General features: G+C 43.7%; 1 protein-coding gene across 2 annotated transcripts in view; it reads left to right on the top strand.

Annotated features, from left to right (window-relative positions):
- FRMD4B (FERM domain containing 4B) overlaps positions 1-25,521 on the top strand; it is a 195,853-nt gene that overhangs the window by 112,952 nt on the left and 57,380 nt on the right. For both annotated transcript variants that reach the window (XM_077276140.1, XM_077276139.1), the window contains exons 5-7: positions 1,137-1,221; positions 15,531-15,587; positions 17,395-17,417. In XM_077276140.1, the coding sequence (XP_077132255.1) occupies positions 1,137-1,221; positions 15,531-15,587; positions 17,395-17,417 (165 nt within the window). The remainder of the gene's footprint in view (positions 1-1,136; positions 1,222-15,530; positions 15,588-17,394; positions 17,418-25,521) is intronic.

The raw sequence follows: 25,521 nt of genomic DNA, 5'->3' as shown, positions 1-25,521 counted from the left end.
TTACAAAAATGTACTAGATATGAAACATGACATGGATAGCATCATCTATTGGACTGATATTATGTTGGAGGCTTTAGAATGGCCTTATGGTGATGTGAGTGAATGCATTAAGTTTGTTTGTTTGCTACAACGCAGAAAATATATCCCCCATAAATATCGGATCAATGCAAATATTCATCAGTGACCGCTGGCTCCAAAAAGTCTGTGCTTTGAACAGTAGAAGCTCTTGCCTTAGAAGTGGATTTCTCTGCCTCAGAGTCTTGGAGGCTGATTCTCAGAGCAGATCTCCTGTTGTAATTATCTGGTCATTGCAGGAGGTCCCTACTTCAATGGAGGTTGGAGTGTCAGCTCTTTCAGATGTTCATATTTGCCTGTCATTCCCAGTTGATCTTTCGTCTATTCATTCAATCACGTCCTTCATTTATTCCATTGGATGAGATGAATGAATAAATCCTGAGTTCTGTAATTTTGCTTTAGTGTCGTATTGAGCCGTTGCTGAGCCCGGAGGAATCTTCATGTTTACTTTGGAAAGCTCTGCCTTCTGCAAGACCTTATGATGAGGCATCTGTTAATTCTTGGTTCTGCAGTCACAGCATTGCCCAATGTTTTACTGTACGCAAAGGTTAGGGTACTCCTACATCTTCTCTCAGTGTGCTGAAATTACATTGGCCCTTTAAATATTTAAAGGGCCAGTAACTCAGTAATTTGAAATAAGCAAATCTTTTATAAATCTGGGAATCCTGTAATAATCAGTAAAATGTCCATAATTGATGTCAAAGTATGCAAATTAGCTTTCCTCAAGAAGAAGGAAAACTATCTAGGTTTCCACTACTATATGCCACTAGAATTATGTTTTCGTTCTTCTAGGAGAGAGCGATTTGCATTTGCATCTTAGGTCACACAGACAGTCAAGCTAAAGAAGCAAGAATACAGAGACTTGGAAAGTGCTCTGTCACTCCCAAAGCACTTAATCCTCATTTTTATATTAATTAAAATGCTATTTACTCAGGAATGCAGCAACAGATAGAAGATATAAAGGTGTCCATAGATTTTTTTTGGGGGAGGGGGTTAATTATATTGAAATATTTTTTTTAATATATTTTTTAGATGAATTAACTCTTTATTTTTCCTTCTAGGTTCTACATTGAAAGTATAACATTTCTGAAAGAAATCACAACAGTGGAATTGTTTTTCCTTAATGCAAAAGGCTGTGTATTCAAGGTAATGAGCCTATAATGAGAATAACAAAGTATATTGCAGAAATCCTTAATACATAGGACACAGTGAGGGCTGGTAGGAAGGGCATAAGGCACTGCTCTTACCTTGGAGGGGTGTGCATATACCAGGCACAGCATACACAGACAGAAGAAATCAGCTGCAGCGGTGCCAGGTGATGGTCCGGTCCTGGAACCACCATGGATAAAAAAAAAAAGTAAAATACAAAAGGATAACATAGCATACGACCAAATATAGGAATAATAAGGTAAAACTAAAATATTATAGAAAAAAAAAGGGTTGTGTGCTGGGACTTGTAGTGCCAATATAAGCGGACATGGGGATCGGGATGCTGAATAGTAAAAAAAAACAACTATTTTATCTGAAAAAGGTAATATTGATTGGAGACGAAAAAGAAAAGACGGGATAGTTAAAACGAATGTGCAAAGCTAAAATGCTGGGAGTTGTAGTACTACATTGACAAACTTGTCAGAAACAAACAGCAAAAGCAGAGACTGATAAAAATAATAGTACAGTATTAAAATGCAATGCAATGCACTGTTGGTAATGGACAAAACAGAATAATAAAATAGAACCATTTACAGCAATTGCTGGAACTTGTAGTGCTGCACCAAGGGGCACGATGACAAAAATATCAATCACTAAAATGTGGCCCAATAGGAAAGATGATATGCTGAGATGCACTGTGCTGGAGGAAGTGCCAAGGTACACTGTGCTGGAAAAAGTGCCTAGATACACTGTGCTGGAGGTAGTGCCTAGATACACTTTGCTGGAGGAAGTGCCGAGATACACTGTGCTGGAGAAAGTGCCAAGATACACTGTGCTGGAGGTAGTGCCGAGATACACTGTGCTGGAGGTAGTGCCGAGATACACTGTGCTGGAGGAAGTGCCTAGATACACTTTGCTGGAGGAAGTGCCGAGATACACTGTGCTGGAGAAAGTGCCAAGATACACTGTGCTGGAGGTAGTGCCGAGATACACTGTGCTGGAGGTAGTGCCGAGATACACTGTGCTGGAGGTAGTGCCGAGATACACTGTGCTGGAGGGAGTGCCGAGATACACTGTGCTGGAGGGAGTGCCGAGATACACTGTGCTGGAGGTAGTGCCGAGATACACTGTGCTGGAGGTAGTGCCGAGATACACTGTGCTGGAGGGAGTGCCGAGATACACTGTGCTGGAGGGAGTGCCGAGATTCACTGTGCTGGAGGAAGTGAAGAGATGCACTGTGCTGAGGAAGTGCCGAGATACACTGTGCTGGAGGAAGTGCCGAGATACACTGTGCTGGAGGAAGTGCCGAGATACACTGTGCTGGAGGTAGTGCCGAGATACACTGTGCTGGAGGGAGTGCCGAGATACACTGTGCTGGAGGGAGTGCTGAGATTCACTGTGCTGGGGAAGTGCCGAGATACACTGTGCTGGAGAAAGTGCCGAGATACACTGTGCTGGAGGAAGTGCCGAGATACACTGTGCTGGAGGGAGTGCCAAGATACACTGTGCTGGAGGGAGTGCCGAGATACACTGTGCTGGAGGGAGTGCCGAGATACACTGTGCTGGAGGGAGTGCTGAGATTCACTGTGCTGGGGAAGTGCCGAGATACACTGTGCTGGAGAAAGTGCCGAGATACACTGTGCTGGAGGAAGTGCCGAGATACACTGTGCTGGAGGGAGTGCCAAGATACACTGTGCTGGAGGGAGTGCCGAGATACACTGTGCTGAGGAAGTGCCGAGATACACTGTGCTGGAGGAAGTGCCGAGATACACTGTGCTGGAGGTAGTGCCGAGATACACTGTGCTGGAGGGAGTGCCGAGATACACTGTGCTGGAGGGAGTGCTGAGATTCACTGTGCTGGGGAAGTGCCGAGATACACTGTGCTGGAGAAAGTGCCGAGATACACTGTGCTGGAGGAAGTGCCGAGATACACTGTGCTGGAGGGAGTGCCAAGATACACTGTGCTGGAGGGAGTGCCGAGATACACTGTGCTGGAGGAAGTGCCGAGATACACTGTGCTGGAGGAAGTGCCGAGATACACTGTGCTGGAGGAAGTGCCGAGATACACTGTGCTGGAGGGAGTGCCGAGATACACTGTGCTGGAGGAAGTGAAGAGATGCACTGTGCTGAGGAAGTGCCGAGATACACTGTGCTGGAGGAAGTGCCGAGATACACTGTGCTGGAGGAAGTGCCGAGATACACTGTGCTGGAGGAAGTGCCGAGATACACTGTCCTGGAAGAAGTGCCGAGATACACTGTGCTGGAGGAAGTGCCGAGATACACTGTGCTGGAGGGAGTGCCGAGATACACTGTGCTGGAGGAAGTGAAGAGATGCACTGTGCTGAGGAAGTGCCGAGATACACTGTGCTGGAGGAAGTGCCGAGATACACTGTGCTGGAGGAAGTGCCGAGATACACTGTGCTGGAGGAAGTGCCGAGATACACTGTCCTGGAAGAAGTGCCGAGATACACTGTGCTGGAGGAAGTGCCGAGATACACTGTGCTGGAGGAAGTGCCGAGATACACTGTGCTGGAGGAAGTGCCGAGATACACTGTGCTGGTGGAAGTGCCGAGATACACTGTCATTTATTGAAAATGCTGCACAGAATAGCTGTGGTGTCACATTATTGTCCTAGAAAGTCCAGAATTAAGGGAGAGTCCCTTGACGCCTGTCATGCCTGCAGTTATAGGGTGATGGCCGCCTACACTAGGGGGAGCTTGTATACCTTCAATCCCCGTACATTGGGTAATATGTACACATGTATGCATTGAGCTCCCCCTTGTGGTGGCTCAGGAAGAAAAAAATCTATTCTTTAGTTGTATGGCAGTGACTGAAAGCAATATGGAGAACTTTACTGAAACCAGGGAGATTTGTACTTTTTTTTATAAAGCGCAGGACTGGCACTGATAGTGGGGTAAAGGTTATGATACTGTTAATGGGGCACTTGGCTTGTTGGGAATGTACTATACTTAACAAGGGAAGGCTCGGAGACTTGTATTTACATCATAATCAATATGAGTAGGCACAACACAACTCACAATTATATAACTTATTATACAACTTGCATAATATCAGGACACTATAAACAGTGATAACATTGTAAACTGTCAGCGCAGCCTGCAGAGGAATGAGACTGTGCCCCTACATGTTATGGCAGTGTTTATCCTCAGATTCGCCCGCATCATTTGTAATATTCCAGTATGTGTTTTATGGAGGACGAGCATAGGGTCAAACAAGCAAAAAAAAATAATTGGGGAGTGGGGGGTGGGGTGAGGGCGGTTCGAATGACTTCTAATTCTGAGTTACACTTTTCATGTAACAGTGAAATTTATGGTTCCTGCACTTTCAGGCCACTTGATTTCATTTGATAGATGATATCATAAATAGATATTCTGTAAATCACTGTGTTTATACATTATGTTGTTTAATTATCAAAAAATATTTTCTAAGAGCAGAAAGCTAAGTGTTTCACTTTTGTGTAAGTCGCTGTCTAATGCCTTTTGTCAGGTACAATCTGCTATCAGCAGAGACACTAAGACAGATTACAGGAAGTGGTAAGTGGGTGTTTATTGTTCTACAGGAAGTGGGAGCAGGTCGTTATCACTCTACAGGAAGTGGGGGTGGGTCTTTATGTCTCTACAGGAAGTGGGGGCGGGCCTTTACCTCTCTACAGGAAGTGGGGGCGGGTCTTTACCTCTCTACAGGAAGTGGGGCGGGTCTTTACCTCTCTACAGGAAGTGGGGTGGGTCTTTACCGCTCTACAGGAAGTGGGGTGGGTTTTAACCTCTCTACAGGAAGTGAGGTGGGTCTGTACCTCTCTACAGGAAGTGGGGCGGGTCTTTACCTCTCTACAGGAAGTAGAGCAGGTCTTTACCTCACTTCAGGAAGTAGGACAGGTCTTCACCTCTCTACAGGAAGTGGGGTGGGTCTTTACCTCTCTACAGGAAGTGGGGCGGGTCTTTACCTCTCTACAGGAAGTAGAGCAGGTCTTTACCTCACTTCAGGAAGTAGGACAGGTCTTCACCTCTCTACAGGAAGTGGGGTGAGTCTTTACCTCTCTACAGGAAGTGGGGCAGGTATTTACCTCTCTGCAGGAAGCGGGGTGGGTCTTTACCTCTCTACAGGAAATGGGGCAGGTTTTACCTCTCTACAGGAAGTGGGGTGGGTCTTTATTTCTCTACAGGAAGTGGGGCAGGTATTTACCTCTCTACAGGAAGTGGGGCGGGTCTTTACCTCTCTACAGGAAGTGGAGCAGGTCTTTACCTCTCTACAGGAAGTGGGGCGGGTCTTTACCTCTCTACAGGAAGTGGGGCAGGTCTTTACCTCTCTACAGGGAGTTAGGGTAGATCTTTGTTTATCTGCTCCTCCACTTTTGTCTGTCACACCTCACACAGGCATAATGGAGAGGCGGGCTTTTAATTTTGGGCAGGTGAACAAGAGGACATTCTAGCACTTATAGTGTTGGAAAAATTCTGATGAAGAGGAACTCCCCACTCAAAAATACAAATTCCAGAGCAAGACAGTCAGGACAGTTGCTGGGCATATTAGACTAAAGGTACCGTCACACTAAACGATATCGCTAGCGATCCGTGACGTTGCAGCGTCCTCGCTAGCGATATCGTTTAGTTTGACACGCAGCAGCGATCAGGATCCTGCTGTGATGTCGCTGGTCGCTGAATAAAGTCCAGAACTTTATTTGGTCGTCCGATCGCCGTGTATCGTTGTGTTTGACACCAAAAGCAACAATACCAGCGATATTTTACACTGGTAACCAGGGTAAACATCGGGTTACTAAGCGCAGGGCCGCGCTTAGTAACCCGATGTTTACCCTGGTTACCAGCGTAAAAGTAAAAAAAACAAACAGTACATGCTCACCTGCGCGTCCCCTGCCGTCCGCTTCCTGCTCTGACTGATCGCCGGCCCTAAAGTGAAAGTGAAAGCAGAGCGGTGACGTCACCGCTCTGCTGTTAGGGCCGGAGCTCAGTCAGTGTCAGGAAGCGGACGCCGGGGGACGCGCAGGTGAGTATGTACTGTTTGTTTTTTTTACTTTTACGCTGGTAACCAGGGTAAACATCGGGTTACTAAGCGCGGCCCTGCGCTTAGCAACCCGATGTTTACCGTGGTTACCCGGGGACCTCGGCATCGTTGGTCGCTGGAGAGCTGACTGTGTGACAGCTCTCCAGCGATCAAACAGCGACGCTGCAGCGATCGCCATCGTTGTCGCTATCGCTGCAGCGTCGCTTAATGTGACGGTACCTTTAAGTTCATGAAAAGCATTTTTATCTTGTTGTAGAGGATGTGGGGAAGTAAGACCATGGTTTTCTACAGGTTTTGTGACAAGTTCCAGCACCTATAGTACTGGTAGAATAATGATAAAAGGAAACCACTCAGTCAAAGAAAAGGAATGGCAAGCTGTAGAGCGTTAGAATCTGAACAATTCCTGGACATATCAGACTGGGGTTTTCACTAAAAGTACTTTTAACTTGCTGTGGGGAGGGACGGGGTAAATAAGGGCAGCAAGATCATGCTTTTGTGCTACATGGTGACATGCAGAATGCGGACAGCTCCATAATACAAAGCAGTATGGATTCCGTCCTCATGGCCCTGCTTTGTGTACCTCTAGCAAAAATTACCCCCCAGATCGATGTGTCGTTTTCTTAATGACCTAAGCAATCCGCGAGGTTAAGTTTGATAGACTTGCCCTTCCCCTCAACCATGGAACTATGTAACGCTGTATAGTTTTCCATAAACATGCAGGTCCTGGTTTTGGCATTTTGCCACCTGGGTTTAGCGTAAAACCTGACTGTGGGTGCATGGTCTGCACTCTGAATGACAACGTCAGCTCAGAATCACTGGATTTAAAAGATGCAGAAAGAGAAGAGGGCAAAAGTCATTCCTGGCCGACCCGGAGAGTAGTTCATGGCTCAGCTGATACCTGAGCTCATACAGGTGTCTTATCTCCACCTTCTTTTATAACTATTGCACTGCTGGAGGACATTGGAGCACAGGATTTCTCGGATACACCCATATACCGCAGGTCATACTGATTAGGGTTATAATTTTAAATTCATAAAAGAAGGAATTAGTCCAAGTCTTCGAAGGATCCTTAGTTCCTAATCGAAGATGACTTCCTGTGCCCATAGAGGGAGCAGAAGGAGCAATAACAGGCAGGATTGTAGACACCTGGGCTTGACGTTCTTCAGGGTAAATGCACAGGTAGCCTGTCCTGCAGATCCTTTTAGCAGATTTGCATGTGGAAAATTCATAGAGTAATAATATACGAGCTAAGAAGATGAAATTTTAAAAATCTCATCCATACTTTGTGCCATTTGCCTCTTCAGAGGTGTCACCTATAGGAAGCAGCGATCCTAAAAGTCAATATCAACCCTTTAACAAGCCTTGCCATGTGACTTTGGATAAAAGCCAAACCAGAATCTGAATTTGCAGACACTGTGTTTCGGGGCGTTGACCCTCGTGAGTGCAAAGTATGAGATCTGATTTGGCTGTATGGGGTCTAAGGTAACATTTCGTTAAGATAACGTTTCTTTTGATGAAAAGCAATGATGACTTCACGTTTTCTTAGCGGTTAACATGTTAATCAGAAGAACACAATGAATTCAAGCATTAGTTCCCTTTAAAAGCAACCGTTGTGCATGTCAGAGTTATATCAGCTACCTTGTCCTCGATAACACTTTCTCCTGAGCTAACAAGAAGTTCTATGGAACATTTTTTTTGCAGATGCTATTTTCAGGAAGGCTAGACTTGCTGAAAAAGAAGAATCAAAATTGCTGGATGAATCATCAACAATCTTAAAATGGAATGAAGGACTTATTACGTAGGGTCAAGATGAAAAGCTTGAACATGGGACTACTACCCAATACAAGGAAAACAAAGACATTGACTACTGGCAGGTACGACTGTGACACATTTGAGATGGATGTCGAAGTTGTAAAGGACTTCAACCTACTTGGATCAATGATCAATCCAGATGCAGCGAGGACAACGGAAATCAATAGGAGAATAGTTGTGGGCAAATCAACAATGAAGTCACTGGACAAGGTCTTCAAATTGAGGAAAATGTCACTGGTGACAAAGACACAACATAGTCTGGTCTTTTCTGTAGTAACAAATGGATGTAAAACAAGGACAGTCAATTAACAAGACAGAAGGAGAATCAATGCCCTCAAAATGTGGTGCTGGAGAAGGAGGTTATCAACACCATGGATGGCAAGAAGAACAAACAAATCAATTTTGGAACAAATCAAGCCGGACATGTCACTAGAAGCAAGGATCACCAAGCTATGACTTGTCTACTTTGGACACATCATATGAAGAGAGGAATCACTGGAGAAGGACATCATGGTCAGAAGAATAGAAGGAACAAAGCGAAATGGAAGACCAGGAACCTGATGGCTTGATACTATCAAAATAATGGTGGAGAAGACCCTGGTGGACCTATCTAGGGTTGCACAAGATCAATCTTGCTACAGAGCGTTCTTCCATCAAGTCGCCATGGTTCAGGAGTGAGTTGAAGGCTGTTAAGTCTCAATTCTTTTTGCCAGGACAGTACATTATGTTTCCACTTTTCCTTTCTTGTTTGCAGGATATAAGGCCCTGTTCTTGGGATGGGACTTGTGGGCCATAACTCAGGACATTTATGGTATACCATAACATCGTGTTAGTGCCATAAATCTTCAAGATGGGACTGACAGGGTAGTAATTCCACTTTTCCAGTTTGTATATGTAGTTTTTACTAAAACACCACAAAAACAAAGACTTTTTGTCACGTCAGCCACGTTGGTAATTCTCTGTGGAGACCTCTATAAAGTCAAGTATGAGGGGTCACATTTCCTATATTCCCATTCACAGTCAGTCAATGTAAAATGGACATTTACGGTGAAAGCAAATATGGCAAAAAAAACGGAAGTGAAGTGCGGACATCATAAAGCACTAAATATTCCCAAGTTCCTTATCAACCAACCTGGCCGGACAGTTATATGACCCTACAGAGTTATCAGCCGCTAATTGTTAATGTTTAATGCTAGTGATATCACAGAGCCCTATTGATTCTCCCCGACACTCCAGCCTTATTATAATCCCATTATTATATCGCTTTCCAATAGTATTTCCTTTTTTTACATTCTATCTTGTCATAAAGGCCATAATCATTATTTAAAAAAATGTAAAAAAAAAAGAACTAATAAACTAATGTTGTATATAGTCTTCATTAGAAATCTCCTATAATTTTTAGTGTATACAGCTCCGACGAAGACCTATTTGTCTCCATGGCGACAGACTACCAACAAACCCTGCGTAGTCTGATCCTGGAGTCAATTATTTTTGTGTGTGCCCTACTTATAGTTAAACTACCTAAAGAAGTGCATACAGTACCAAAGAAACAGAATGGGAAAATGGGGGTCCCAACCTGGATAGTTGGGGGTCCTGCTCTTTGAAACTGTTCAGAACTTTCCCTTTCAAAGGAACTAAATTCTTTGCTAAAATGAGAGAGAGGAATTGGCTCAAGGGTTAAAGAAAAGGTGCAAACAAAAACTTAGGTGACGACACTACCATAATAGGGGCCCATTTTGGTCTACACAGGGTCTTCTCTCTGCTATATAGGGATCTGATGGACGAGAGTATAACTGTAGGGTTTGCTACTAACCGTGGAGACACATAAGTCAGCATGGGAGCTGTATACACAAAATGGGAGGATATTTAGCCGAGATTATTTGATTCTTTTCGACTTTCCCAGAATGTACAGAAGGCTTGCAATCTTTTGGAAAAGTTGGCCAAAGTTTCCAAAACTTCCCGGATAGCATCGTTTTGATGATTTAGGTCCATTTGGAGGGCATCGAGGAGGAGTAGAGGGGGCGTGGAGGAGGTGTGATCTTAGAAAGGGTGTGGGGGCAGGGGAAATTTTTTGGCACAGCCGCTATATATATCCTCCCGAAAAGTCAAGAATGGATGATATTCAGGTTGCTCCATAGCTGGGGTGGGTTAGGTTTTGGGGTTTTGGTCATTGATATGCTCAGTTCATGGTAACATTTCCGAGTTCACATTTATTGGATAGGTTTTCCGATACGTCCTTTGTATATTTATCCTTCGTCCTGTAACATTGTGGAAGGACAGGCTGCTCGCGCACATCCCTACTTCTGCTACTCTTGCTGGTCACAAAGCCGACCTAACACACCCTATAATAATCCCCTATTGTTTTCAGGGTGTGGTAAACTTCACATGAACTTCTGGTGTTAGGAAGAATAGAAGCCGACACCAGACTTTAATATCCTCTTAACCCTTAATGGGTCGTCAATTGTCTCCAGGTGAAAATCATAATAGCCCTATCTATGTGAATGGCTGGGAATTGCTAATTGCTCCATTTATTCGGATCGCCATTAGGACGGGTGTGATGATGAGAGATAGGTATTGTGGCCATTGTAGGAGGTAAATGAGGTGGGAGCGCCGCCGGTACACAGCACGGGGAAACATGCAAAGTTTGTAAGAAGGTAGAGAAAAGTGACATTTAGGCTGCAGCTTCCAGACTAATTACCCACAAGGTTTCTGGAGAATTGCTCATAGAAATTATTAGCCTAAGATAGGAAAAACAAAATCAGGATGTTCTAAAGTACATAAGTGATCAAGGTCAAAATACCTGGTGGTCTAAGGTAAGGAGAGGGTATCTGTCAGCATCCTTGGTAGTCTAGAGTAAGGAAAGGGTCACTGTCATCATCCCTGAGGGTGTAGGGTAAGGAAAGGGTAACTGGCATCATCCCTGGTGGTCTAGGGTAAGGGGGGGACTGTTAGCATCCTTGGTGGTCTAGGGTAAGGAGGGGGGACTGTTAGGATCCCTGGTGGTCTAGGGTAAGGAGGGGGACTGTTAGCATCCCTACTTGTCTAGGGTAAAGAAATGGTAACTGTCATCATCCCTGAGAGTGTAGACTACGGAAAAGGTAACTGGCATCATTCCTAGTGGTCTAGGGTAAGGAGAGGGTAACTATCAGTGTCACTGGTCATCTAGGATAAGAAAAGAGAAACTGTCAGCATCCCTGGTGGTATATAGTAAGGAAAGGAAACCTGTCAGCATCCCTGGTGCTCTAGGGTAAGAAGAAGATAACTATTAGCATCCCAGGTGGTCTAGGGTAAGGGAAGGGTAACTGTGTGCATTCCTTTATGTCTATGGTAGGGAAATAGAAACGGTCAGCTTCTATTTTCAGGTGTGTTGGCATACATACTTCTTTTTCTCGACATGTGGTCTTAGGATGGTTAAAACGTTAATAGTAACATCCCTGGTGGTGTAGGGTAGTCAGGTTGCCAACGGTAATGTCCTTGGTGGTCTAGATTAGCTAGGAGATTAATTGCTATATCTCTTGTGGTCTTGGTTAGTTAAGAGGTTATTTGTAATATCCCTGGTGGTCTGGAGCAATTAAGAGCTATATTCCAAATGTGTGCCCAGTAGTCTCCTGTCTTTATTAGGTGCCTGTGGCAGGCAGCTCTATACATTATGTGCTGACTGTTTCCAGCTCTCACTTCCTGCCCTGTGCTGAGAATAATGAAAATCGCAGGACAGGATCCTGATGACCGATGGGCTGTTATAGAACTACACGACTTTCTCTCGTGTCTGATCATTAAAAACAGCTTGTTTTAAAAGGGGAAGCAGTATGGCCAGCAGGACATAGTGCATCGCCCCTATTCATTTTGTTATTATACATATTGTTAGCGTGGAGTAGGAGTCAGAGGACAGTATGACGGTTGGATCAGACTACTTAGGCTTTGTAGTCTGTTACCATGGAGACACAGAGTTGAATAGAAGCCATTTTCACAAAATAATAGAACATTTTTCATTTGAGTCCTGATAAAGCTGCTTAAAAAAATGAAATATACCTGATTACAAAGGTGGACTTCCCCTTCATGTTCATGAATTGCCCTCTTCAAACAGTTACAAATTGTACCCAGCTACTTCATAGTTACACTTGTTTGGAGAAAGCTGGGTGACAACCAATCTGACTGCCACTTGCAATACTACCCAGCTTGCTTGGACCCTGCATGGCTGACTACTTAGTAAATATGCTGTCTACTAGTTGTCGTCCTGTCGTCCTTGCTGTTCACTGCCTGTTGTCAAGTGTAATCTGACTGTTTCAGCAGAGACACAGAGAATGGTTACAGGAAATGGGGGCGGATGTTTGTCTCTCTACAAAAGTGAGGACTGGTCTTTGTCTCTCTAAAGGAAGTGGGGCAGGTCTTTGTCTCTCTACAAAAGTGAGGACTGGTCTTTGTCTCTCTAAAGGAAGTGGGGCAGGTCTTTGTCTCTCTACAAAAATGAGGACTGGTCTTTGTCTCTCTAAAGGAAGTGGGGCAGGTCTTTGTCTCTCTACAAAAGTGAGGACTGGTCTTTGTCTCTCTACAGGAAGTGGGGCAGGTCTTTGTCTCTCTACAAAAGTGAGGACTGGTCTTTGTCTCTCTACAGGAAGTGAGGACTGGTCTTTGTCTCTCTACAAAAGTGAGGACTGGTCTTTGTCTCTCTACAGGAAGTGGGGCAGGTCTTTGTCTCTCTAATGGAAGTGGGGCAGGTCTTTGTCTCTCTACAGGAAGTGAGGACAGGTCTTTGTCTCCCTACAGGAAGTGGGGACAGGTCTTTGTCTCCCTACAGGAAGTGGGAACAGGTCTTTGTCTCCCTACAGGAAGTGGGGACAGGTCTTTGTCGCTCTACAGGAAGTTGGGGCGGGTCTTTGTCTCCCTACGGGAAGTGGGGACAGGTTTTTGTCTCCCTACAGGAAGTGGGGACAGATCTTTGTCTCTCTACAGGAAGTGGGGACAGGTCTTTGTTCCTCTACAGGAAGTGAGGGGGTCTTTGTCTCTCTAAAGAAGTGAGTTGGTCTTTGTCTCTGTACAAGTGGGGCAGGTATTTGTCTCTAATATGGAAAGTGGGTGGGTTTTTGTCTCAAAAGAAAGTGAGTGGATCTTTGTCTCTACAAGAAGTAGAGGCAGGTATTTGTCTCTCTACAGGTATGGGGCGAGTATTTTTCTCTCTACAGGAAGTGGGGGAGGGTCTTTTTTCTCTCTACAGGAAGTGGGGGTGGGTCTTTTTTTCTCTACAGGAAGTGGGGGCGGGTCTTTGTGGCTACAGAAGGTGAACAGGTATTTGTCTCTCTACAAGTGGGCGAGTGTTGGTCTCTCTACAGGAAGTGAGTAGGTATTTGCCTCTCTACAAGAAGGGGGGACATGACTTTGTTTCTCCACAGGAAGTGGAGGCAGGTCTTTGTCTATCTACAGGAAGTGGGGGCGGGTCTTTGTCTCTACAGGAAGTGGGGGCGGGTCTTTGTCTCTACAGGAAGTGGGGGCGGGTCTTTGTCTCTACAGGAAGTGGGGGCGGGTCTTTGTCTCTACAGGAAGTGGGGGCGGGACTTTGTCTCTACAGGACGTGGGGACGGGTCTTCTGTCTGTTAAACTGCATACAGGCATAACAAAGAGTCAGACTCCCAGTTCTGGGCAAACAGCCCATTGTATAATGGCAGTAGCAGTGCATGTTGGGATGTTGGGAAAAGTAAATTTCAGAACCTATCGTGCTGGCAGAATGCTGTTAAAGCTGAACCACCAACTGAAAAAGAGTGGGTGGCAAGTTACATAGTATAAGAGTCAGGATTGTTCCTGCACATATTAGACTTCCTAGTGTGCATGGAGTCAACAAGACCACTCTTGTACGGTACGATTTAAATAAGCTGACAGGGAAGGAAGGCTGAAGTTTGGTTTACTGTATAAATAGGTGAATTTTCGAGTGCTCTGATACAGCAGGTTATGATGATGTTTGCACTCGTGCAGCGTTGTCTACTGGAGCATTGCCCTATGTTCCTTTCCCCGGAAGGTTTATATACATACGTCAGCCGCACAATCAGTGAGACATTGTAATAGAAGAATTACAATAAAATCAGTTTCCTTAAGTGGAACAAATAAATCAGTACATCGATCGCTCCCTTGTTACTTGATAATATCATAATGATCTGCTAATAGATAAATTGCAGAAATCTCATAAGGGCAGAGTGACAGTATCCTGCCCGTGGATGTGACGTCACCGCTGTCTGTGCCCCCGGGTGATTGATATCATGTAATAACTACAATTGTAGATGAGTCATTCCATATATACACAATGATTAGTGCTGGCATCTCACATCACAATGCAAGGGTCGTACCAGGGTCCCCTTGTCTTTAGGAGGAACCTGTCAGCAAGACGATTGAGAAGATTCTCATCAGGACCCTGGTCCCTCGGCCATGTTGGCAGACCAGAGCCCCTGGGAGCCAACTCCTATCTGCAAGCAACCCTGGTGCAATGCCAGTGGGGCAAGTGATGCCGGCAGGTAGAAGGGAGTTCACGGGGCTCTGGTCCGGCAACCAGACTTCTGAAGTGGCCAAGTAATCTTTTTGATCATCTCTTATCTGCACCTTTTTATGTAAGGAAGTATTGATGTAGCTGTGTAGGCCCTTGTCTCCCAATAAAAATGACACCTTTCTTGTAGCGATCTGATGTGCCAGTCCTGAGAAATTTAGCGTAGAAGCCATAGGCAAATCAGACTGAAGTTGCACTGGGGGCGTGTCGGTGTAGTTGGATAAAGCAGTCTGACACACCCCCAGTGCACCTCCAGCCCCGATTTGCATATGGCTTCTACGCTAGATTTCTCAGGACTGGCACATCGGATTTCTACAAGAAAGATGTCATTTTTACCTGTGGATCAGCGCCTACACAGCCATGCCGCTATTTCCATATATAAAAACGTGCTAATAAGTTCCCTTTAAGTCTTGGCGCTTTCCCAATTCCTCTATTCTTCGCTAACGCTGGGTTAAAACTTTGTAAAGAAAGACAGAAGTTATGATTTCATCCGCCTCCGAGCGCATATGAGCGTTTTCTGCATGAGATCCCTCAGGTGGAACAACAAGAGGCGGCTTTGTGTCTTCCTGCACTTGTCTCTGTGCATATGATACTAAACCTTGAAGTGGAACCTTATCTCTGGGCATCAGGTAGGACCTTCCAAACAAAGCGGGCAGCACCGGGCACCCCGGAGGCTGATAATTGTACCCAGCCATTGCGGGACCCTTTAAATGCAGTTGCGGGAACCTTCCGATATAATGGCAGGCTGCACCCGTACGTGAGGTTTGCACTTTACTCTGAATGCAAAAGATCTCACGCCTCTCTATGTAATCAAACCCGCCAAGGACCGTCCTCCCCTGCGCTGAGGAATGGTACCGTCTGTTGTAGCAGAGCCCAGAGGCATGAACCGTACTGATTACCCGCAGCCTGACTCTTGTTCTTGTGTTAACAGGGGCAGATCGAAGTGGACAGCGAAACCGTCTTTAAATTGGCCGCACTCATCCTGCAGGTAAGGATGCACGCCCTCGACAAGTTTGATCACTTTTTTTTGCACACGTTATACGTTGTGCTGCCAAACCGTGCACCGCGCTTGGTTTGTTGCACCGTGTCAGGTCAATGCAATCTGGGCAATGGCTGGACTGACTTGCTGCCCCTACGTTTCGAATTAGGCGGCACATCGGCTCAGTGTTGTGCCATAAGAGCCACATTAACGCATTGGTATGTGGCGGTATTTTACATGTTGGTTGGAGCACTTGCTAAGTGCTTCCAGATGCGGCAATTTTTAAGGGCTTTTTTTTGCTAATTTTCCGATATAGGCTGGAGTTAGGTGACCGGCACCGATAAACCGGCGGCGGTCCGGCCAGAGTATTGCACTTTTTCATCATTTTAAAGGGCCACGCTCAATCCGTTACTTTTTTTTCCAGCGCCAGGATAAAGATTAGTCCCTCGTTATCGGCGTGTTCAGGCGCAGCGATGGTATTCTATCTTCCTCGGAGATAACGTCTCATTCATTTCATGTCTTTCTGGGTGTCGGAAAGATTCAGCTGCTCCGAGATAAGATCCTCTTCCTGCCCAGATAAGTCCTGGGACATATTTTTCCTTTCTTGACTTTTTGATGTTTATTTTTTTCATCCTGTGGAAGATGAAGCGATTTCTTCTCGTTAATCCGTCCTTGGCCCAAGTCCTCGTCTACGATGGATGGAAGCAATGAATTATTCACTGCGCCTATTAATATTGCATGACCCAACGTAATGGCCGCTGAAGCCTCTGGATGGTGGGAAGGAGCGGCAGCTGTCAGTAAATTTACTGACGTGATTTAATATGGCTGTAACAAAATGACCTCGCTCCTAAATTAGATCTTGTTTTCTCTAAGTCTTAAAGGGAATCTATCAGCACTCCTTTATATGTGGAAAAAGTAGCATGGCTGTGTAGGCGCTCCTCCACCAATAAAAACGATACCTTTCTTGTAAAAATCGGATGTGCCAGTCCTGAGAAATCTTACGAAAAAGCTATATGCAGATCAGGGCTGGAGGTGCAGTGGGGGTGTGTCCAACTGCAATGACATGCCCCCAGTGCACCTTCAGCTTCATTTGCATACAACTTCTACAGTAAATATCTCAGGACTGGCACATCGGATCTCTACAAGAAAGGTATCATTTTTATCAGGAGACAAGCGCCTACGCAGTTAGACCACTGATGCCATGTATAAAAATATGCTGACAGGTTCCCTCTAGCTCTGGAGGTCTCAAGTGGTCCTTGTGTTCCTATACGGTCCCTATGATTGTGGATGAACATCCGGCCTCACATCCTCGAGTCAGAACCGGCTGTTTATTAGGAATCTCTAGAGCCAAAACAAATCAGCAGGTAAATACAGTAGGTAAATACGCTGCTGATTTCCAAGGGTGGAGCAAAATACTGATTTGATTAAATCATAACTATACGCTGGGGAAAATAAAAATCTATCCCGAATCTGCAGGATGTCAATTTGTATCTCAGATTTTCACCCCCTTTCGTTAAAATCAATTGCAGCAGAACCTGTGATAAAATCAGCAGATTTTGCTGCAGATTTTCTCACTGTAATAGCGTCCTTTTCGGGTACCCTTATAATTTTCTATTAAACCTATATTTGTGGGGAGATTGATTGTCCCCCTGGTACAGTGGAAAGATATTATGACCATTGGGACAACTTATATCTATTTTTTTTTTCATCTGACCCATAATTAGAGTAGTACCAGTGCCAGCTGGGAGTTGTAGTTCTTAGCTACAGCTGAGATAATCCTAATTTATTTATTTTTTTTTCTCTTTTCCATTTGCAGGAGGCTCGGGGAGACTACAGTAGGTAATTAATCACCGTCCTTTGTCTCTTGTACGTTCATGTTGGTTTCTGAATGGTAGGCATAGCTGCCAAAGCCTACATTCCCCCCCTCTTCGCCCCAGGGCACTTAAAGTTATGTCTGCAGACAGGGAGGGGGGAGGCTGGTGAGGAAAGTGTGCTGACAATCCAAAAATAGGTTTGGATAACATCTCCTAGGTTTCAGCCCAAAATACACCATCTCCGCCAGACACTGAAGCACTGGAGCCGTCTGTCATCCCGGGGCTTAATTAATTCCCTCCCTTTTCATTATGTTCCTTACTTAGGTCTTGTGGTTGTGAGCGGCCCTCGGTTGGTCATTTCTGAGCTTTTTTTTTTTTTACATTTTTTAGTGCGTAGAGGATACTGGGTTCCTTATCCTAAAATATACACATTTTTGCAAGTCAAAAGCCGAGAAACACCATAAATCTAAAAAAAAAAAAAAGTAATTTGCTCCACTATAGACACGTTAGAGAAAAGTCAGCTTGTGTATACAGCTCCAATGCAGACTTATGTGTCTCCATGGTTACAGACTACAAATAAACCCTGCTTGTAGTCTGACCTGCCCACAATTGTTTCTTTCTTCCATCTCCAATCTCGATTCTTGAAAGTATTATGTTAAAGTTGAATTAACCCGACGCTTTCCAGTAGGAATGGTCAGCTCTCTGATGTGGATGGAGGATTTCTGACTCTCGCCAAACCGGGAGAGAAGGATTGGGCATATTGAATTTTGATGCCCTGTCTTATAGATCTCAAGGAGATAAGCTACCGCCAGAAGAAAGTGTCTGGCCGCAATTTTCTCTTCTTTCCCCATTGAACTCATGAACACTTGGTCAAACTGGGGTTTCTTGTCTGCTGGGCCTTGTGGTCAGTTTTGGGTGGAGCGGTGGTTATTGAGCACTCCTTGGTCGAAGACAGTTGACTTCTTAGTTACTGTCCTCTTTGTTAGGTAGAAGTCTGAACTGGGAGCATCTTCTGGTCTTGGATAGTTGACTTGGTGGCCTACCTTGAGGTCTATGTTGGCTTGAAGGGTGGTCTACACTATAAGGGTCTACTTTAGTGGTCTGCTGTATAAGGGTACCCATATTTTTTTTCTTCATAAATCAATAGTACAGGTGAAAATGAGAAACTTTGTAATATATCTTATCAGAGAATTCTGCTTTTTTCTCCTCCTCGTATGATCATTTTCATTTTTTTCTGTTCATGGGTAAAATCCGTCTTAGGTCAAATCTCTTAATACAATATTTATGCGGAATGGCTGTGACAGTTGGTTCTTATAAAATTCTATGGAGGAGGGAGGAGCTAGCTAGCTCCTCCCTCCTCCATAGAATTTTATGAGCACCAACCGTCATCTCCTATCTCATTAATGGGAACATCTGAATTAACTAAAGACACATTTAATGCCAGAATTGAGAATAAATGATTAGTCCAGGAGGAGAAAGAAGCAGATTTCTCTAATAAGATATATTACAAAGTTGCTTATTTTTATGTGAACTATTGATTTATGGAGGGGGGGGGGGGAAATTAAAACCATGGTTACTCTTTAAGTTTTGCTGAAGTGCCCATCATTTTCTACAGATTTTTTTTTTTTTTTTCATAAGAATGGGAAAGACTTTACCATGGCGGCTTCTCCGTAGAACAACACGGAGCAAGATAGCGTAGACGGACAGTGAATGATGCTAGACATGATCAGAATCGTCACTTCCTTTCCACTGTAAAAGTTGATCTTCTAGTATAAGCAGAACATTTTCTTTTTATTTTAGTCGTTATATTTCCAAAAATTATATACTGATTATATTCTTATTAATAAGTCTTTAGCAGTTATTACTTGTGTTATATCGGAACCAGAGCTTCTACATAAAGAAAAAGATGATAATATTTTCACTACTTTCAGCCACCACTAGAGGGAGCTCAGACTCCGCCTGCATACTACTTATACATTGAACTCAATGACAAAACTGTATGCAGTAAGCTTCTCAGCTCCCCCTAGTGGGGAATATTTGAACAGCAATAATCAATATGCGGTTTAATATTTTTATATATTAATGAAATACTTTAAATCAAAGGAAACAACAGGGTTTAAATGGAAGCGAGTTAGTAAGTGATTGAATGGTTATATAGTCCAGATTATGTTGCCCGTACACATTATATAAAGTTGGCCTTTTATTTATTTTTTTATTGACTTCCCTATGGGGTCCGCCCTGTCTGCTGCCTTCATTGCAGAATAATGGTTGGCACGAGGCGCAGGAATTACAGGTTCACGCTCCTTTTTTCTTTTTTCTTTTTGGCTCTGTTTACCCTTTTAATTCACTTTCTACCCGACAAACATAGAAGGAGAGATATATAGCCTTGGAGAAATCTTCTATTCTATAAGTGCATGGAGCAATTAGTAACGACTCGCTGAGCAAATACGGATCATAAAGGTCACACATGGGCCTGTTAATGATTCATCCGTCTTTCTTTTCATTGCCAAAGTGCGAGCTGATAAAGGAAAGTACAGTCCTCCCCATGTAATGTCACAGGCCCGGGTTTAATAGTAACCAGTGACCATTTGAACTTGAGCCTGCCCAACCTAATCCGTGACTTGTGTGCACCCAACCACATCGTGCGCGGCTCTCCCAGTCTGTATATATGTATTTTCATGCTTTATAACTATTGCATCCCTTTCATATTGTTTAAAATGCCTCTGAAATGAAAAATAAATGTAGATTGCAGATCGCCATAATTAAAAAATACACTACCGTTTTATGTATGCAGCTCCAATGCTGATCTATGTTACAGACTACAGAAACAGTTGTCCTTATGCTGTCCTTAAATCGGTGCTTTAAAACCCATAGCTCGCCAGTTGTTCCAAAACTACAACTCCCAGCACGCCAGGACCGCAAATGGCTGTATGGGCATGCTGAGAGTTGTAGTTTTGCATCAACTGCAGAGCCAGTTTGGAGATTTTTGCAGTAGTGGTCAGATTAGCAGTGCTATGACTCCCTACATACATGCACGCTCAATTTGGCTGAGCATGCACGTGTTTTTAATTAGGAGCACAAGGTAAACTGTTGCCAAGACACTGCCTTCGCTTATTTCCCCTAATTTTGGGGCGCTGTAATTCAAAATGTTCAATCCGTCTGTCCCCTGATATCGTCTCTAGGAGGGAGAGTCAGGAGGCTTCTTCCCACCCCAGATGATCGGCGGACACATCTGACTTCCATATACTACAAATTGGACTAGAAAAAATCAGGCAGGTGGAAATCTACAGATCAGATCATACACAGTATTTATGTGTAGAACGCAACCATAGACACACATTAACTTGCATTGGAGCTGTATACACAATACGACAGGCTAATTTTTAATCAAGACTAAGCACAAAGTTGCTTTGTTTTTTTATTATAAATGCAAAAGAAATATAAAGGAGTTGGTTAAAGACTTTTACGCAGCCTTTGAGGCTTTAGATGTCATGATGAAATACTTAAAAAAAAAACTGTCGTCTGTCATAAATATGTAATTTTTTTATTTGGTCTAAATGTTGCCGTTCTCCTGAATCCAGCGATGTTTTTCTTTTCTTCCTGCTCCTCTCCGTTCCTGAGATATGGCCTCCTTTTCCCTGGATATAAATCTAGAGTTTTAGCCAAGTGGGTGTGATTCTCTAGCACACGCCCATGAGGATTTAAGGACCACTCTCAATTGGCTAAAAAGACTACAAAGAAGAGGAGACCGTAACTCTGGAACAGAGAGGAGTAGAAATAAAAGAAAAACATCGCCAGATTCAGGAGAACAGCGGCATCGACACCAGGTAAAAATATTATTTATGTATGGCAAGTGACAGATTCTATTTAAACTGACATAACATGGGGTTTCCATGACTCAGGTGCATGCTGGTAGTTGTGGTTTCCCTCCATGCTGGTGACCATTGACCCGTACTTAGTATCTCTCCTGTCATGACCGTTCTGCTGGTTCCCAGGCGCCTCCTAATTACCAGAAATAATTATGATTAGACTGTGTTCGGATGTGCCAGCTGGATTATATAGGGTTGGGTGACTGCTGCAAAATCTAGGCCAGTTGTAAAGACAGATTTATGCGGGCGCAGTTGTTCGTGGAAAGGCACAAAATTGTGACACGACTATGTTCACATCACGTTTTATCCACTCGTCAGTGGCTCCATCGGGGCTTATGTCTGGAGCCCTGAAAAACGGGATTCATAAGTGCGCTGATGGGACCATTGACTGTATTGAAGCAGCTGAAATTGACTTCATTTTTAGCAGTATCTGCCTCAACTAGGCCAAAAATGGTGTCCGACAAAGTGATCCATTTTTACTAAAAGTGTCTATGAAGACCTGGAGTGTTCTGGGCTAACTATCCATTCTGTTTCCCATAGACTTCAATGCTGCTGTCCATCCGTTTTTTGTTTTTTTTTGTCAGACAAAAAGTTCTGCACACTAGATTTTTTTTGATCTGGCTAAAAAATTAAATACATCATGTACTAGATTTTTTTCCGTTTCTTTTTTCAGTTTTTTTGCCCCCGTTGTTTGCATTCTAGAACGGATCCAAAAATGATAATAATTACTGGACCTGTACAGAGCATGTCCCTGATCTAGACAGTATTATCCTATGATAGTAATGGGGCCTGATTCTTACACTTTTGGCTAGGCAAGGTGAAAAATTAAATTATGTTCCCATTCTTTCCTCCGCTAGCTATGAAAAGGAAGCTGTCATCAGAAAATAACCTATTGGTTAAATCGTGTATTTAAAAAAATGTTAGTAATATTTTATATTTTAAAATCATGAAAAAAGAATAAAGAGTAATTTTTCACTGGCCACTTGTTTTTTTTTTTAGATGCATACTTCCTGTCCTTTCAGGAAGAGATTTCAGCAGACTCATCATCATCAGAGGCAGGATTACACATCTATACAGAGGAGATAACACGGGATCCACCAATCACAATAGGTGATTTCACAGCTCACCTCCTCCTCCTGTATAATGACTGATAACACCTCTATATACAGTAGATAACACAGGATCCACCATTCACAATAGGTGATGTCACAGCTCACCTCCTCCTCCTGTACAATGACTGATAACTCCTCTATATACAGTATATAACACAGGATCCACCAATCACAATAGGTGATGTCACAGCTCACCTCCTCCTGTACAATGACTGATAACACCTCTATATACAGTAGATAACACAGGATCCACCATTCACAATAGGTGATATCACAGCTCACCTCCTCCTCCTGTACAATGACTGATAACACCTCTATATACAGTAGATAACACAGGATCCACCATTCACAATAGGTGATGTCACAGCTCACCTCCTCCTCCTCCTGTACAATGACTGATAATACCTCTATATACAGTAGATAACACAGGATCCACCATTCACAATAGATGATGTCACAGCTCACCTCCTCCTCCTGTACAATGACTGATAACACCTCTATATACAGTAGATAACACAGGATCCACCATTCACAATAGGTGATGTCACAGCTCACCTCCTCCTCCTGTACAATGACTGATAACACCTCTATATACAGTAGATAACACAGGATCCACCATTCACAATAGGTGATGTCACAGCTCACCTCCTCCTCCTCCTGTATAATGACTGATAACACCTCTATATACAGCAGATAACACAGGATCCACCATTCACAATAGGTGATGTCATAGCTCACCTCCTCCTCCTGTATAATGACTGATAACACCTCTATATACAGTAGATAACACAGGATCCACCATTCATAATAGGTGATATCACAGCTCACCTCCTCCTTCCCCTTCCCTTGACAATGAGCTTTGCACACGCTCATTAGATGCTTCATTGCAAAGATAGTGTCAGAGTCTGACCATTGCGGCGAATGTTCATGTATTGTTTGCTGAAACAATAGCAAATTTCAGTATAATAAACTGATAACACCTCTATATACAGTAGATAACACAGGATCTATCATTCACAATCGGGAATGTCACAGCTCACCTCCTCCTCCTCCTGTATAATGACTGATAACACCTCTATATACAGCAGATAACACAGGATCCACCATTCACAATAGGTGATGTCACAGCTCACCTCCTCCTCCTCCTGTATAATGACTGATAACACCTCTATATACAGCAGATAACACAGGATCCACCATTCACAATAGGTGATGTCATAGCTCACCTCCTCTATACACCTCTATATACAGTAGATAACACAGGATCTATCATTCACAATCGGGAATGTCACAGCTCACCTCCTCCTCCTCCTGTATAATGACTGATAACACCTCTATATACAGCAGATAACACAGGATCCACCATTCACAATAGGTGATGTCACAGCTCACCTCCTCCTCCTCCTGTATAATGACTGATAACACCTCTATATACAGCAGATAACACAGGATCCACCATTCACAATAGGTGATGTCATAGCTCACCTCCTCCTCCTCCTGTATAATGACTGATAACACCTCTATATACAGTAGATAACACAGGATCCACCATTCATAATAGGTGATATCACAGCTCACCTCCTCCTTCCCCTTCCCTTGACAATGAGCTTTGCACACGCTCATTAGATGCTTCATTGCAAAGATAGTGTCAGAGTCTGACCATTGCGGCGAATGTTCATGTATTGTTTGCTGAAACAATAACAAATTTCAGTATAATATGGCCCCAGTGGACAGTTTGAAAATTTCAAGATTTATATATTTTTTCCTTTTAATACAAATTGTAATATGAATAGAAAAAAGTAATTACGGGAAATATTTTAAAAAAATACATTTAACACAAAAAACTTGATTTAAACAATAAGTTGTGATGACACATTTTCCCTTTAAATGAATAGAGTGCCTGGCTGGACGGTGTGTGCGCCAGATACTGCCCCTACAGTCAGGGAAGGGTACTACATGAGGCAGAATTCCTGTAGTTGATATTTTCTGCATAGAGGATGCCAGGGCCCCTAGATTGCCATAAGCAGCTGATGGTAGCCATCACAGTGAGCCCGCAGAGGCATAAAAGAAGGACATGATGGCGGGATGAGGCCACAGATTAACAATGGATCCATTCAGAGACTGAGTGTAGCTGGAAATGAACATCAAAACCTCCCCAAGGTGTGGGCGCTGTGCTTTGTACATGTAGTAACCTGGCCGCAGGAAACACATCTAAGACCTGAGTGACAGTGGAGGTCAGCAGTGGTGGAGGGAGGTGTGACAATGTTCTGGCTTGTTATTCCTGCCCTGGGAAAGGCGCGATATGGTAGCACCGCCTAACCAGTGGCGGATCCTGCAGATTCTGCACATGTCCTGGGGGCTGGATTCACAGGTCAGACATCAGTGGTGTCGCCCCTTTAATAAACTTTCAAGGTTTTGATAAGTTCACCTTCTTTTGTCATTTACCGCTGACTGCACATAACTCCTCAACCCAACTCTTTAGAAGTGACCACAAAGCCGTCCCCCCTGCCGGACCCCAGAGATCCAGGTTTAAAAAAAACAAATACGGTATTATAAAATGACAGACGTATAGAAAAAAAAGTGATATCGTATAGATACGGAAACCTAAACACATGACGTAAGCTCGCCGCCATTGTTTTCCTTGTTTTGAACCCGACGCGTTTTGGGTATTCCGTCTCATACACAGATTTGTGGCTTGGACCACTGCCAAGTCTTGTAGATAGCACCACTATTTATACCGGGGTCCACATCCAAGTCACTTACACCAACAACACACTGGCACTGACTCAGCCCACAACACGACATTAATAAACCACATGAAGGCCCTAATGGGAGGTGCTGAGCTCATAAACTGTAATGTCAGCAGCAGAGGTAATCGCGATGATACTTGGCACTCGGTTACAGCTGCACTTAGCCTAGAATAGACTATTTCTCATATGGGAATTCTGCTTTCAAAGTTAAAAGTGAACAAAATAGATCTTGTATTAGATTGTATAATTTCTACTTGTTAGAAATTCCTATAAATGCCAAGTCAGCATCACACCAATATTATAGATATTATTACATAGAAGGTGATGAAAAACTGCAAACCATTTCCTTATGGCATCAGAATCTTACCTTTCCTTATGGCATCAGAATGTACCTTTCC

This window comes from Ranitomeya variabilis, chromosome 8 (assembly GCF_051348905.1).
Source record: "Ranitomeya variabilis isolate aRanVar5 chromosome 8, aRanVar5.hap1, whole genome shotgun sequence".
Lineage (NCBI taxonomy): Eukaryota > Metazoa > Chordata > Amphibia > Anura > Dendrobatidae > Ranitomeya > Ranitomeya variabilis.
This window is presented reverse-complemented; position numbering and strand designations above follow the sequence as displayed.